Here is a 14,974-nt window from a genome sequence, read left to right as displayed (position 1 = left end):
TTAAATTGCAACGCTTGTACTTATTGTAATTTGGAAATAATGAGAGAAAAAATAGCCTATTACCATTTTTGAGGACGGAAATATACTGAATTTAATAATAACCGTAGGTTACTTACTTTAAATGTAGGATACAGAATTATTTTTTGTGTGATTCATGCTTAATGTCATAAAGCAAATATTTCTCTATGAGTATAAATTTAAAAAATGTTATTAATATTTTTTACAAACTTTCTGTGATTTTTTATATTTTTACATTTTTTTTTAAATACCTAAATGTAATATATTTATTTGGATTATGTGTCGACGTAATCACTAGATTTATTATCTGTCCCATACACCGAAAATTTCAGCTATTACTAATTATTTCCATTCCGCCATACTAGCCGAGCGTACCTTTCTTGGCCTAGGTACTGTCGAAGTGATGTGATGATGGAGACAGTAGGTGGCCATAGGAACTCTCAACATGTAGGTATGTACCTAACTATGTAATGGAATCTAATGTAACTAATTTAACCATCTTCCAAGGATCGTAGCGTCATGAAAATTGGCAGCTGTATGTAGTTCTGATGACAATACAAGAATATGGTACTGTCGAACTGATCTGATCATGGAGACAGGAGGTGGCCATAGGAACTTTGTGATGAAACAACGCAACCTAATTGTGTTAGGGGTTTTTAGAATTGTCTCTATGAGTATTAGTTGTCTGTCGTAAGAAAAGTACAGTCAGAGATAAAAGCTTGTACCAAAAATGAAATTTTTGCCAAAAACTTATTTTTAAGTAGTTTATTTCCGTCAAATTTCCGTATTCCCGTAAAGATATAAGTAACATAGAGTAATGGTCGAGATCACTCGAGACTAGACATCTAGAATTAACAATTCGGGATCGATCTCCCACATAGTTATTTATTACGAATGGTACGACATACTTTATGCATTCGAACGCTTTTCGACACAGCCCTCCCCCAATTTGTCCACAGATCTCTGTCTAGTGCTATCTCTGCCACTTATTTAAGAAGGAGTCCAGTTCATCCCGCCATCGCCGGCAGGGTCTGCCAGATCCCCAATTTGAGTTTGTTGGGCATCCACTCTGATGGCTCCTCTACACGATGCGCCAACGTCGGCCAATCCAAGGGACGCAGCTATGCGGTAGAATGAGATAGCAATATCACTTGCTCCCTCTAACGCATAAATGCGTCCCTTGGATTGGCCGACGTTGGCCCATCATGTAGAGGAGCCATGAAGGGAGTTTGCCCGCAAATATGCAGACACAAAAAAAGACCCTACTTCATCGAACGAGCGAGCGAAGCGAACGAAGTTCTTACATTCGGCTTGGGACACGCGGCTGGCTAGGGGCACGTCCCGGCATTTCGATGTTTTTAAGCTGAACTATCAGAGGATAGTTTGATACTCAAGAATTTAAGTACATTTGTTCTAATTTAAATGAAATTGGGTAAACGTATAGTTTTGAGGGCATTATATTTTAGTCATTAAATTATGAGCAGGCTCGATCAAGGCGTTATTGAGCTAGAAGAGTTTAGAAGGCTAAAAAGCTATTTGTGAGGGGTCTTGCTATTCTGGTCATCTTTTTGTAAGAAAGTATGGTCGAGTTTGGTATCAAATGAAAGTTCTCGGCTTGCACTTTTATAATATCGTTTTTAAATTTACCATTTTGTAATAATTAGCAAGATAAAAATAAACATAATATAGGTATTTGACATTAGACAGGAAATATTTTGGCTTACCACAGATACAGTATCAGTTAAGGGCTCCACAGACCTTGTAATTTATCCACGCGATTTTTGTTCCATTGCCGCCTATAGTGGGACATAAAATAGTAGAAATAAAATAAAATGGAACTCTAAAATTTCCATACTATAGTCGGTCAAACAAGTTTGTCAGTAGAAAAAGGCGCGATATTCAAATTTTCTATGGGACGATAGCCCTTCGCGCCTACATTTTTTAGCCGTTTTTTTCTACTGACGGAGATGGCTTGACAGACTATAAATTGTTGCCATGTGTAAGCATTTTACGTCAAAAATGTGACAGCTACGTAGAAAGTGGCGCCCTCATTCATTAACCGACTTCCAAATCTCAAAAGGAGGAGATTTGATTGTGATTTTTTTTATGTTTGTATCTCCGTTATTACTGGACCGATTTTGAAAATTATTTTTTCGACTGTGTGTATATGCATACAGATTGGTCCCGTTTTTGTCAAACCCCAGTTCTGATGATGGGATCCATGAGGAATCGAGGGAACTCCTCAAACCTTAAAGGCATACTTATAGTGATTTATGTTTTATCAACAAATCAAGCATATACATTCAAAAAAGTGACATTTGATGAAGTGGAGCTGCTGATGATGATCAGAACGGAACTCTTCAACGAAGCATAGTTCACGTTTGGCGATTTGTCCTCTTCGTTATGTTTGTTAAGCAAGTTAAGTTATTAAGCCACATTTTTGTCAAGCTCGAGGTCTGATGATGGGATCCACGATGAATCGAGGGAACTCCTCAAATCTTAAAGGCATGCGTATAGAGATTTTTGTAGTTTCATCAGAAAGTCAAGCATTTTCATTAAAAACTGTCGCATTTGATGAAGTGGAACTGCTGATGATGATCAGAACGGAACTCTTCAAAGACGCATAGTTCACGTTTGGCGATTTGTCCTCTTCGTTATGTTTGTTAAGCGAGTTACGTTTTTAAGCCACATTTTTGTCAAGCTCGAGGTCTGATGATGGTATCCATGAGGAATCGTGGGAACTCCTCAAATCTTAAAGGCATGCGTATAGACATTTTTTTATTTCCATCAGAAAATCAAGAATTTACATTAATATAAACTGTCGCATTTGATGAAGTGGAACTGCTGATGATGATCAGAACTGAACTCTTCAATGACTGCACGTTTGGCGATTTCGAATTTCGATTTTGACGGACTTGGACCTGGACTTGGACCTGGATCAAGACCTAGACCTGGACCTCGACCTGGATCTGGTCCTGGACTCGGAACTGGAGCCGGACCCGGACTCGGACCTGGACTCGGACCTTGACCCGGAAAACCACTGATATCTAAGCTAAATAAACCACTATGATTACCTCGCGAGTTCTCAGTTCGGGGCGAACTACTAGTTAATTTGAATCTAATCACAGATTTTTAAAGATGGTCTGTGAAAAGGCTATTAAAATGTAAATTAAAAAAAGTCAATTTCAATTGTAACAGACAGTCTTCGAAAAACTCGCGAACTACTTTTGCGGATAGTTTTAAATTGGATCCGGGAAATGTGGAATTAAACAATATGCTTTTTATATGATTTCCATTTAATTTAAATACTTAAAATACTTTTTTAAAAACTAAAATAAAAACATGCTATATCACTGTTATATTAAATTTTACCTATGTCTATCCTTATTACTCTAGCGGTGAATGTTATTCAATATCGAATAAGCATTGTTATGGTTCGATAAGTGCCTCATGAAATGTCAAAGTTTATTTATTAAAAATACCGAAATATATCAAATTGAAAAAATAATTAAAAATTAAATCGCACGCCCCTCCGCTCGGTACCCATCGCGCCACGCTTCCATCAGCGTCAAGGAACACAATGTTCTCGTCTTTATCAAAGACAAAGTCCGCCACCGAACCATCCACATATTCGCCATATTTTTTCAAACCCATTGTTTTTCTATCTAACTTATATATAACTTTTTCTGAAGCATCTCCAAAGTATACGTCGCCATTCCTACCAATGGATAGAACGTGCTTCTTGTCAGAGATAAGATACGTAATTGAATGATAGTAGTCGATATATCTGTATAGTTTGTTATCAGAAACAAAGAACCAGTTGGTTATATTCTGTACATTGACCATGTCGGTAACAGTGAAGTTTTCTAAGTTTTCGTAACCAACGAAGGAGTTTGAACTCTCGCTGAAGTAAGCAGAGCTCCCATCCTTATTGATCGTGTAGAGGGTGTCTTCATAGCGAAGTCTGGCAGGCGTTGTCGGTCGATCAAGTGGAAAAGCTGTCTCTTTGGTGTAACCGTCTCCCTGGTATCTATATCTGTATATGACACCATTTAAACTTGAGTACAAAACTTGATTCTTTTGATCCACTGCTAACCCTGTCGTTATTTCATTGTGGACGGTCCTCATCTTGACTTCATCGAGGAAGATGGCTGTGGTGCGGTAGTCCAGTTGGGCATAGAGGATGTTGTTGGTACGGTCGATGGCTAGCTGATCAGTTACGTGGAATCCTTCGAGCAGGGTCTTCTTGATGTGGCAGACTCCTTGGAAGCATGCATCACAGTCAGCGCGCGCCGACGCTAACGCGCCCACAAATGCCAGTAGCATCAACATGCTGGTATCTGCAAAGTATTAATAAATTGTACATCATGTTACTTTTATATCACATCAAGCACTGGGCATGGTATAATCTTATCATAAGAAATAATCAAAACTTTCACAGTTACAAGTATGTAAATACGTCAAGCTAGCAAAACCTGCACTTCTATTTATATCCAAGCTTTGGTTTCATTAGAATACATTACATCCTAATATCATTTTAACCATTTACCAAAATTCCGAGATCTCAAAACGGAGTATTTAGAGTCAAAATGCCCGAATCCTAGATTTTTAACAACAAAGAAAGACAGTGACGTTATGATATTTAGGTACTAATGTAAAAAGTTCTTAAGTGTAAAAAGCTCTTGTTTTCTTATCAGAAAATAACATAGTTGTGTAGTAGAAGTGGTGTTAATCACTTTATTGTACACATACTCGTACACAACTGACAGGTTTGAAAAAAAAATACTGTAATTGAAGGACAAAGGCGAACTTGTCCCTATAAGTGATATTAATACAAATTTCAAATTCAACAAAGTTTCAAATACATTATAATCCAAATATTTATTTGTATACTCACATTATTTTCTCCTCCAATTACGTTTTGGTTGCAACTTGCAAGACACTGCTTCGAACCCGAGATCAGCGAGTGAACAAGTGTTGAGGAGAGATGGACCATCCTATTTATAGGTTCACATGTGCATAAGTAGGTCTAGAGTGCACAAAAAAATATTATTTCACGTATTCTCTTAGTTGACCACAACTATACGTGCACTAGCGTGTGCCACGACCGCTGCAGTTTAAAGGGGCCCACAGATTACCAGTTCGCCGGACGATATCGGCCTGTCAGTAAAACACAAAATTTGACAGTAAAACTGACAGGCTGATATCGTCCGGCGAACTGGTAAACTGGGGTCCGTTAAGTACCATGGAGTGCACATTTTTTTGGCAACGGTATTTAATTGTTATTAAAATGATAATGTGCGGGTTTGCTTATTATCATCGTATATATGTAAACACTTTATTGTAGGTGCCTAAGACAGATTACAAACACAATAAAACTAAATTCTTACCATGTACCAAGGTGAACTTATCCCTTTATAAGAGATCTCTTCCAGTGTAACCTTTGAGCAATTTAGAGATAAAAGATAACAATATAGCCAAACGAACACTATGTACAGAAAGTAAATTATTCTTATAATCGTGTTACGTTTGTTAGTCAAAGTCATGACTTTATGAGTGCTAAGTATGTAATGAACTTGGAATCGGGCATTTGGAGAAACTAAATTCGATTTGTTCTTATGACAGCTACCTAGTGCTTATAATACTAATAATTTGGCGACATGACTTATTAGCTTTATTTTTTATTATTATCTACCAGGTACTTCACCGCCGTTGCATTTGAGCCGTTCGTTGTTTTCAGAGGAGTGCCACAGGGCTGCGTATTGCCTCCTACCCTGTTTGGTACATAGGTACTTCTTGCTTATTTTGAGTACCGCTTTAGGCGATAACCAATAGGGTATCCATCTGCACACGAGGGCCGACGGAAAGACATTTAATATCTCTCTCTTCATGGCAACCTGATGATACAGTCAGAAGGAAGCCAAACGAACTCTTCGATGGAAAAATATAGACACATTGAGTTTAGACTCATTTGAAAGATGTCGAGAAATATTTCATAGACATGCAAAGGAGAGAAAGTACAGTAGGCAAATAAAAGTGTGCATCAAACAATATTTTAAGCGTTAACTTGTGTTAAGTTATTTTAGAAGATACTTTTGATTCGTAGTATGATCCTTTACTTTTGATGCTGACTGTAGAACCAACCATGTAAAAAAAACAAGTTAGTTACCTACCCATGAAATATCAAAGTTTATTTATTAAAAAAGACAAAAAATATCAAATTGAAAAAAAAACTACAAATAAATCAATTAAGATTTGACCGCTTGCACAAAAAAAATATTCATATACTATTATTGTTGCGAACAAATTAATCGCGATGCATGTATCCGAGAAAGTAACAATGGCGGATAATTAACTAAACATTTGTCATCATTCTGGACCAATCGTATAAGACCAGTTATCATAAAATGATACGTTGTCAGAAGGTGATACTACGGTATCACCTTCTTCTTCTTCATCCATCTTGTACCATTTGTCAGAATCGCTGCTTTGATCACTTATCTCGTGCAACTCGTTTGAATGGATGTTTGTGTTTCCTTCAACATCGACAATGATGATATTGCGAGGTGACGTCCTGTAGTTGTACTTGTATCGTTGTAGGAAGTCTTTGAGGTCCGAATTAACGCGGTCCGAATCGAAACGGGGTGGCTCAAAGCACGGCCCTCCGCTTGGTAGCCATCGCGCCACGCTTCCATCAGCGTCAAGGAACACGATATTTTCATCTCTATCAAACACAAAGTCCTTCACCGAACCTTCTACATAATCGCCATATTTTATCAAACCCATTGTTCGTCTGTCTAACTTATATATAATTCTCTCGGAAGCATCTCCAAAGTATACGTCCCCATTCCTACCAATGGATAGAACGTGCTTTTTGTCAGAGATAAGATGCCATGACATTTGGCCGTATTCGCTATAAATATATCTGTAAAGTTTATCATCAGCAACAAAGAACCAGTTGCTTATGTTTTGTACATTGACCATGTCGGTAACAGCGAAGCTTTCTAAGTTGTCGTAACCAGCGAAGGAGTTTGAACTCTCGCTGAAGTGAGCAGAGCTGCCATCCTTGTTGATCATGTAGAGGACGTCTTCATAGCGAAGTCTGGCAGGCGTTGTAGGTCGATCAAGTGGAAAAGCTGTCTCTTTGGTGTAACCGTCTCCCTGGTATCTATGTCTGTATATGACACCATTTAAACTTGAGTACAAAACTTGGTTCTTTTGATCCACCGCTAACCCTGTCATTTTTTCGTCGTGGACGGTCCTCATCTTGGCTTCGTCGAGGAAGATGGCTGTGGTGCGGTAGTCGAGTTGGGCATAAAGGATGTTGTTGGTGCGGTCGATGGCGAGCTGGTCGGTTACGCGGAATCCTTCGAGCAGCGTTTTCTTAGTGTGACAGACTCCTTCGAAGCATGCATCACAGTCGGCGCGCACTGCAGCGAGCGCGCCCATAAATACTATTAGCACCAACATGCTGGAATCTGCAATGAAATAAATAAATAAATAAGTAAATAGTACAAATAGACCAGGATCTCTAGAACTGTGTCGTGTGCATAGCTATTAGACAGCAGTTCGACCTTTGATCCTTGTATTGCATCATACCTCGTAGCAGTCGGGTTTTTTGTTTTTATAATAATTGACTTGTTTTGCACTGCTAAGGCACCATAAAATACACAGTTGTATAGATAATCTTAAACAGATCGAAAATATCAAATAATACAATTCTAAATACATTATTTTTTAATTAAATTTAAAAGTGTCTACTCACATTATTATTGTAGTCCAATTCAACTATGTTTTTGTTGCAACCACACTTTGCCTTAACCCAAGAACAGCGAGTGATCAAGTGATATGAGGAGAGATGAACCATCTATTTTATAGGTTCTCGATTGCATAGATATAGAGATATACTTATGTATAGTGCGCAAAGAAATCATTCAAGAAGATGTAGCGTAGAAATTGGTTAAAAATACAGTGTGTAAATCCAAATATTTAAACGGTGGTTACATTAGATAAATTTTGCTTAGAAATGCAATGAAAATATTAACCATACTAAATATTTCGGCCCACAATGTAAAGCAACACAAAAGTTACGAGATACGAGCTTTTTCAAGTAATCGTCAACGCTTGCTGGCAGTTACTATAAAACGCTCGTATCTTGTAATGTTTGCAGTAAGCTCGGTAAATTTTCTATGATTAATTACCGGGTCATAATTGTTATCGATATCGATATCGATATCGATTCTTAATTAAACTACACACACACGGATAAAATCTATACAGTTTAATTTATTGTCCGTATTGTATCCTAACTCAAATGGGTCAAAAGATTAGTTCAAAATTGCTATTTTTTGCCAATTTTATTTTCCAAATGCCTAATTTCATTCAGTAATTGGGAAAACAACTTGAATTAGTTAAAGGCAGTTGTCAAGGTCGGAAAAGTTGCCATGACTGGCAATGTTGAGCACTTATACCGAATTTATTCACACATTGAAAAAGTTATACCCTGGAGTTATTAAACTATAAAGTAGTTATTTTGCCGACGGTATTTAATTGTTATTAAAATGATAATGCGCGGGTTTGCTCATTAATTTCATTATCATTATAATATTATTGCGTTTGTTGTTTAACTCTTATACCTATTTATAAGTTGACATAATAATGCGTCATTGGAGAAACCAATTTCGATTTGCTTTTATGACAGCCAGAGCTGGTGCTTGTAGCTACTGTAATGTTACTTAACATTCCTGCAGTTTGGCAGAAGGAAAAAGTTGTAGAAATTGAATTTATTTCTCCTGAATAAATGATTTATTTTATTTTATTTATTAACTTTATATTTATTACTAGTGGTACTTATTGTGTATAGGTGCAAGACAGTTTTGGTAGCGTCAGAGACGTGAAAAGTGTCGGCCTAAAAGGGCTTTCACCCACGTATTATAACTTATGTGACCTCGGTAATGATATATTATCAAGTTACCTACCTACTTGAAAGTTCATAAGTATAAACAGATAAGACAAACACATGTCACAACAGTGGGATTTCTAATTATTATGCAAATTTATATTAATATGAGCATTTCCGGGATCCGGGTTTCGGGCCTAGTTTTGTATACCACGTCGGTGGCAAATAAGCATAATGACCTGCCTGATGGGAAGCGGTAAGATCAAATGATTGCGTGATGAAATGAAATTATTGCAAAATATTTTGCAAATCCACCTAACTAGAATAACATGCTCGGTTCATAAGTTAGAGGGCGGGGTAACACATTATTTTGGACTTTCGGAGCGATTATTTAAAGTACTTACCATACATATTCACTAACCAATGAAACGCTCTTTGCTCTGAATATTATTTATTTGCTCTGAGTCGTGGAATGTATGGGGCCCAAACACATTCCACGACTCTTTTCTCTCTGAAGACTGAACAGACTTTACCTACCTATATTGATACTGATCTACTATTATACCTATATACTTACCTACGATTATCCATATATGGACAGATGAGTAGTTGTATTATTGCGCTATATTTGGGTTTTACTGTAATTGATCGTTAGAACAAAGGCCAATGGGCAATGGAGAGGGCTATGCTTGGAGTCTCTCTGCATGATCGCATCAGAAATGAGGCCATCCGCAGCAGAACCAAAGTAACCGATGTAGCCCTCCGAATCGCTAAACTTAAGTGGCAGTGGGCGGGGCACATTGCCCGTAGAACCGATGGCCGTTGGGGCGGAAAGGTTCTCGAGTGGCGACCACGTACCGGAAGGCGCAGCGTGGATAGACCCCCCACAAGGTGGACTGACGACCTGGTAGGTAAAGGTCGCGGGAGACCGCTGGATGCGGGTGGCGCAAGACCGGTCATTGTGGCACTCTTTGGGGGAAGCCTATGTCCAGCAGTGGACGTCCTCTGGCTGATATGATGATGATGATGATGATCGTTAGAAAAAGACGGACTACTCGTCTTTTTCTAATCTCTCGCGCGATATACTGTCGCGGCGCACTCATGCTAAACCTCCATTCGGATCAATTATTTACTATAGTAAACAATTGATCCGAATGAATTTACTTAAAACTCAATAAGTAGATACTTTAGTTAAACCAATTTAATCAATTCCGCCTTCCACATAGCTTAAAGGATGACTCACACTAGAACGGGCCGGGGCCGGGCCGGAGCCTCCAGCGCTTCGTTTTTTATGGAAAGCACCACGTCATCACCGATCAGCCGTCATAGAAAATGACATGTCGGACGCCTCGGTCCGGGCCCGGCCCGGTCTAGCGTTATATAGTCATCCCTTATATGGTCGAGTGTGTTTTTCTCAGGATTTAATTAAAAGTATGCATAATTCCGACTTGCTAACACTGTGTTTTCAGATTACCAAGGGAGCTCGGCAAATATTTTTCTTCAGTTTCCTCATTTTCTATACGGGAGTGCTCACAAATTGTGGTCGGTCAGCGAAAAGGAAAATTATGGGAAAGTCAACATTTAAGCTGGATTAAAATATTGTGTGAGTATGAATTTATTACCGCTTTTCTAATGTTAATTTATTTTACTTTGATTGTTCAAACATACAAGACTTATTTTTAACGGTCATTAGGAGATATAGAATACAGTACTCGTAAATGTTAATGTTAATAATTAACAAAACCTATATTTTATGTAATCACCTGGGGCCTGTTCCGACACGCTGAGAATTGACACTGACATGATGTACTTTGCTCGGTACATAACATAATAATGATATGTTAATATTCGCTACAAACCGATTTCTGTAAACTTGACCTTGAATAACTTCCGACGTGAACACAAGATTTTCTGTGACTTGTAAGCAAAGCCCGGAATTTTCGCGGCAAAACAAAAGACTGTCGCAATCTAGCTAGTGTGAGAATAGTAGTTTGTTACATGGCATCAAAATGATATATTTCCGTCAAGGGCGTAAATTGAATCCTGAGCGTAATGAGGGATTCAAGTGTTAACGCCCAAGACGAAATAATTTTGATACCGTGTGACACATACTGCTTTTTACATCAACTATGAGGAAAATAAAAAATCTTAGTGTTGACACAATCTGATGCTTAAACAGATTATTTAAGCTAAAAAAATAATGTGCAAAAAAATTTAAAAATAGTGTGCTAGAACAGAAAAGTGCTACTTTGATCCCTCCTAGCAGGGAGGAAAAGTGCCACTTTGATCCCTCCTAGCAGGGAAGAAAAACCTCTTTTCCGAATAGGTGGTGTGAAAACATTTTTATCGATATCGAGATTTTATATATAAAAAAAAAGTGCCAATATTTTCCAGGAAAATTCCAGGCTCTAATTGTAAGGCATCTTTTAAAACGCCATAATGAGTGTGTATCCTATTTTACAGCTTATTATCTCTCTTTTAGAGGTGAAACCCTAATTTGATTAATATGAATCCTTCACGGGACAGGCATTGCCTAGACTAGTGTGAAGGTCAGTAAAAACTGCAGCCAAGTGAATATTTTTCGGAAATAAACGATTTTTATTTTTTATGAAGCCTTGATTTAGGAACTCTAATTTATGCGTCTTAATATTTAAGGGCATTTTCACTTAAAAGTGTAATATTTACCGTTTTATTTGGGTTATTTCTACTCAGAATCAAGAGGTCTATTGATTAAAAAAAAAAGGGTTCTAAAAAAATATCAGGTTTGTGACGCATTTTCACATATGTACCTACATTTTGTATTTACCTTCACGAAATTGACACCCAAAATTTTTATGAAAATCTAGGGACACTTTTTTTATTGTTTCACTAAATTGTCCCCGTAATTCTGAGCCGTAATAACCCAAAAGTTGTTAGTTTTATTTGAAAACCCCACACATATGTATAATAGATAAAACCCCCAATAAATGTTCGCAAATATTTAGGTAAGGATATTATTAAGATTATAAACAAAATACTTATCTAATAATGTAAGTAGGTTACCTACTACATTTTCTTATTATTTCTTGAAGAAGCAAAATATATCTACTTAAGCGGTCTCGGCAAGTAAATTTTATGTGGGATGAGGTAAAGCAATCTCGCCGAGTTTATTTAAAGAGAGCCCTTAATAAGTTGTTCGTATAACCGTAGATTTAAAAATACATTTACTTTATGGGTAGACGTTTAAGCTAACTTTGACGTGACAAAGTGTGGGAAGCCATAATAATTTATGATGACTACGCCGAACTTTTTTATAGCAAAGTCTGTGCAGATTTAGCTTGGTCCGACTCTAGTCTACCGTCAGTACACTCAATCCAAATTTTGACAGGGTATTAGAGGAATACAGGCCAAGAACAAAGACAACGAGCAATTGACGAGCAACTAGTTTTTAACATGGGTAGGCGGTTCTGACACCGTCAAATATGATACCTAACAAAATATTATTATTGATATGCTACTTTCAATTACAGCAGCACATTTTCTTAAAGGTTTTACCATTTTTCAGCGCATATTTGTTCCATGCGATAGCAAAAACGTGCTCAAGTAAGAACGTGCAAAAAAATTAATAAATATTTCTGTCGAAGTTTTCAATACTTCCCAGAAAGCACATGCAGTAAGAGCGCGGCCGGACGCAAACGGCGCGCGGCGCGGCGCCACGAGCGAAACAGTCACGACGGTTTTCATAAAAAGATGTGCTATTCCATTGCCTCTTAAACCTCTCTGAACTGGCTAGGTAATAATCAAAATATTTAATCCTTCCTAGAATGTTTCACATGCAGTAAAGCTTGAAAAGCCGAAATCAATTGGTCGTACTTTTTCCGATCTCCCTCTATTCAGGCGTAACTATATTTCTAATATCGGCTCTCAATCCGACCTGATTGCAGACTAGCAGTTTTGAAACGACTGGCAATGGCGAGGATGTTTGCCGCTTTCAAATCGAGCGAAAGCAATTTCAATTGCCTTTTTTTATTGGAACTGGAATGAAGAGGGTATGAGCTATGAACGCGTGAATGTTTGTATTCACGCTTTACAAGAGTGACGTTAGGCCTAAGACGCACTTGTAAGTTTTACTTATGTAAGTAGGGACAAAGCTATTTGTTAGAATGAGATAATGATCTTCATCTCTCATTCTATGGTATACCTGTATCCCTACTTAACTAAGTACCTAAACTAATCCTTACAAGTGTATCTTAAGGGGCCGACAAATTATAGTTCACCTGACGATATCAACCTTTCAGTTGTTCGCTGTCAAATTTTTCGTTTAACTGACAGGCTGATATCGTCCGGTGAACTGGTAATCTGCCTTTTAGGCCTTAGGTATAGGAAGCTGCAATTATTTATAATGTGTCCAACTGTCCATGAAATTTATGTTACATTGCTCTAAAAGTCTTGATTCAAAAACCTCGGAATTTTTTTTCGAGAACGTTTTTATGGAAAAAATAGCGTCCCATATTTTTTTATGAAGAAATAATAACAGCAGACGTGAATATGCCCGTGATGCGATAAAATGTATTGTATTTATAAATTACTTTCGTTAAAAGACTGTCAAGAAAGTACGAGCGTGTGCAGAACATTTTGACTAATTAATTTGCTTAACAACTTTTGCTACTAATTTGATCAAATTTAATCTAAAACATAATCTACTTCACGCAGCAGAGATTTTGCAACTTTGTCGACGCCCATAGCCAATAGCTCTAAAAAATAAGTAAAGAAGCCATCTCTTAGTTGGCAAGTTAGATTGACTTTGCAAGTTTGTGTTACTCTGAAATTAATCCTGTGAAGCTTAGAGCGGCATAAAATCCTGGAAAGAAAGCCCATTGAAGAAAAAATTAGGATTTACACTTTTGATCTTTTTAGTTTAAACTTATACCTAACGATATTTTGCAAGATTGTATAATATGATATGGAAAAAACTATGATTAATAAGGGGCTTTAAGGCCATCCCACACTAGCGTATTTTGAGCGTCAGCGTTTAGCGCTATGGAAAATGGCTTCGCAGCGAGTTGCGCCAACGTTGCGTCGAGCAGCAGCCATAGAGTTGAGTAGACGCTGACGCTCGAGAGACGCTAGCACACGCTGGTGTCCTGGCTGGTGGCCCATAATTCTATAGACGTTTGACTTAAAAAAAAACACTTGCGCAGTCTGTCATACCATTCTCTGATAGCTCATCAAAAAGGGGCGTGTCTCTATGCCTATGTAGAACAATTAGACAAATAATTTTGGACTAGAACAGTAGAAATTTATCTCTACTTGGAAAATAAGTAGGAGGTGGCAGATTCTTTTGGCGCATTTTTTCACCCGCTATCATTGATGTTGAATGTACTTAAATACTATTGGAATATTTTTTCATTTGAGGCCATTTAGGGTTCCGTACCTCAAAAGGAAAAAACGGAACCCTTATAGAATCACTCGTGCGTCTGTCTGCCTGTCCGACCATTCCCCCCTTTATCTCCGAAAGTACTGGGTCTAAAATTTTGAAAAAATACACAAAATAGTTCTTTACCTATTGTTGTCAGGAAAACCTATTAGATATGTGCAGTCAAGCGTGAGTCGGAAATAATAACTTAGTTTCTGATCCGACTCCTACGGGTTTTTTAAAGACATTTCATGCACGTGTTTTGCTTTTGTTAGGCCATGTTCAGATATTTATAGGCACCTTGATCATTTCAGAGTGTCTGGTAGCGTCCAAGCTTTATTCATTCTATCTATTTGAGATTCAGTTCTTCATCTTGTATTCAGCTATAAAAGCCCAACGAACGGTTATTTGACCTCTGCATTGTACCATTTACCGTCTTGCGATAAATTACCGAGGTTCAACTTCGACCTCCGTGTTTTATCCCTCGCGGACCTGGGGCCTCATTCTCTAATGTACATTTTAAGTCTAAAAATGATATCTAAAACGTATTGATTCGACGCTGAAGAACTCGTAAGTACCTAATATAGTCCAGTAAAAATATTTTATACCATTTAATTTATACATAAGTACTAACACTAAGCACCACTTGCACCATTCCACTA

At 37.6% G+C, this 14,974-nt stretch overlaps 1 protein-coding gene across 1 annotated transcript; it reads right to left on the bottom strand.

Moving 5' to 3' along the window:
* Positions 1-6,188: 6,188 nt before the first annotated feature.
* Positions 6,189-7,877, bottom strand: LOC134796541 (uncharacterized). Its single transcript, XM_063768725.1, has 2 exons — positions 7,784-7,877; positions 6,189-7,496 (listed from the first exon to the last, which is right to left on the bottom strand). The coding sequence occupies exon 2, from the start codon at positions 7,486-7,488 to the stop codon at positions 6,388-6,390; it is 1,101 nt and encodes a 366-aa protein (XP_063624795.1). The 5' UTR covers positions 7,489-7,496; positions 7,784-7,877; the 3' UTR covers positions 6,189-6,387.
* Between the last annotated feature and the right edge of the window lie 7,097 nt (positions 7,878-14,974).

Source organism: Cydia splendana, chromosome 13, assembly GCF_910591565.1.
Source record: "Cydia splendana chromosome 13, ilCydSple1.2, whole genome shotgun sequence".
NCBI lineage: Eukaryota > Metazoa > Arthropoda > Insecta > Lepidoptera > Tortricidae > Cydia > Cydia splendana.
Note: the sequence above shows the minus strand (reverse complement) of the source record. Positions and strands in the feature narration are given on the sequence as shown.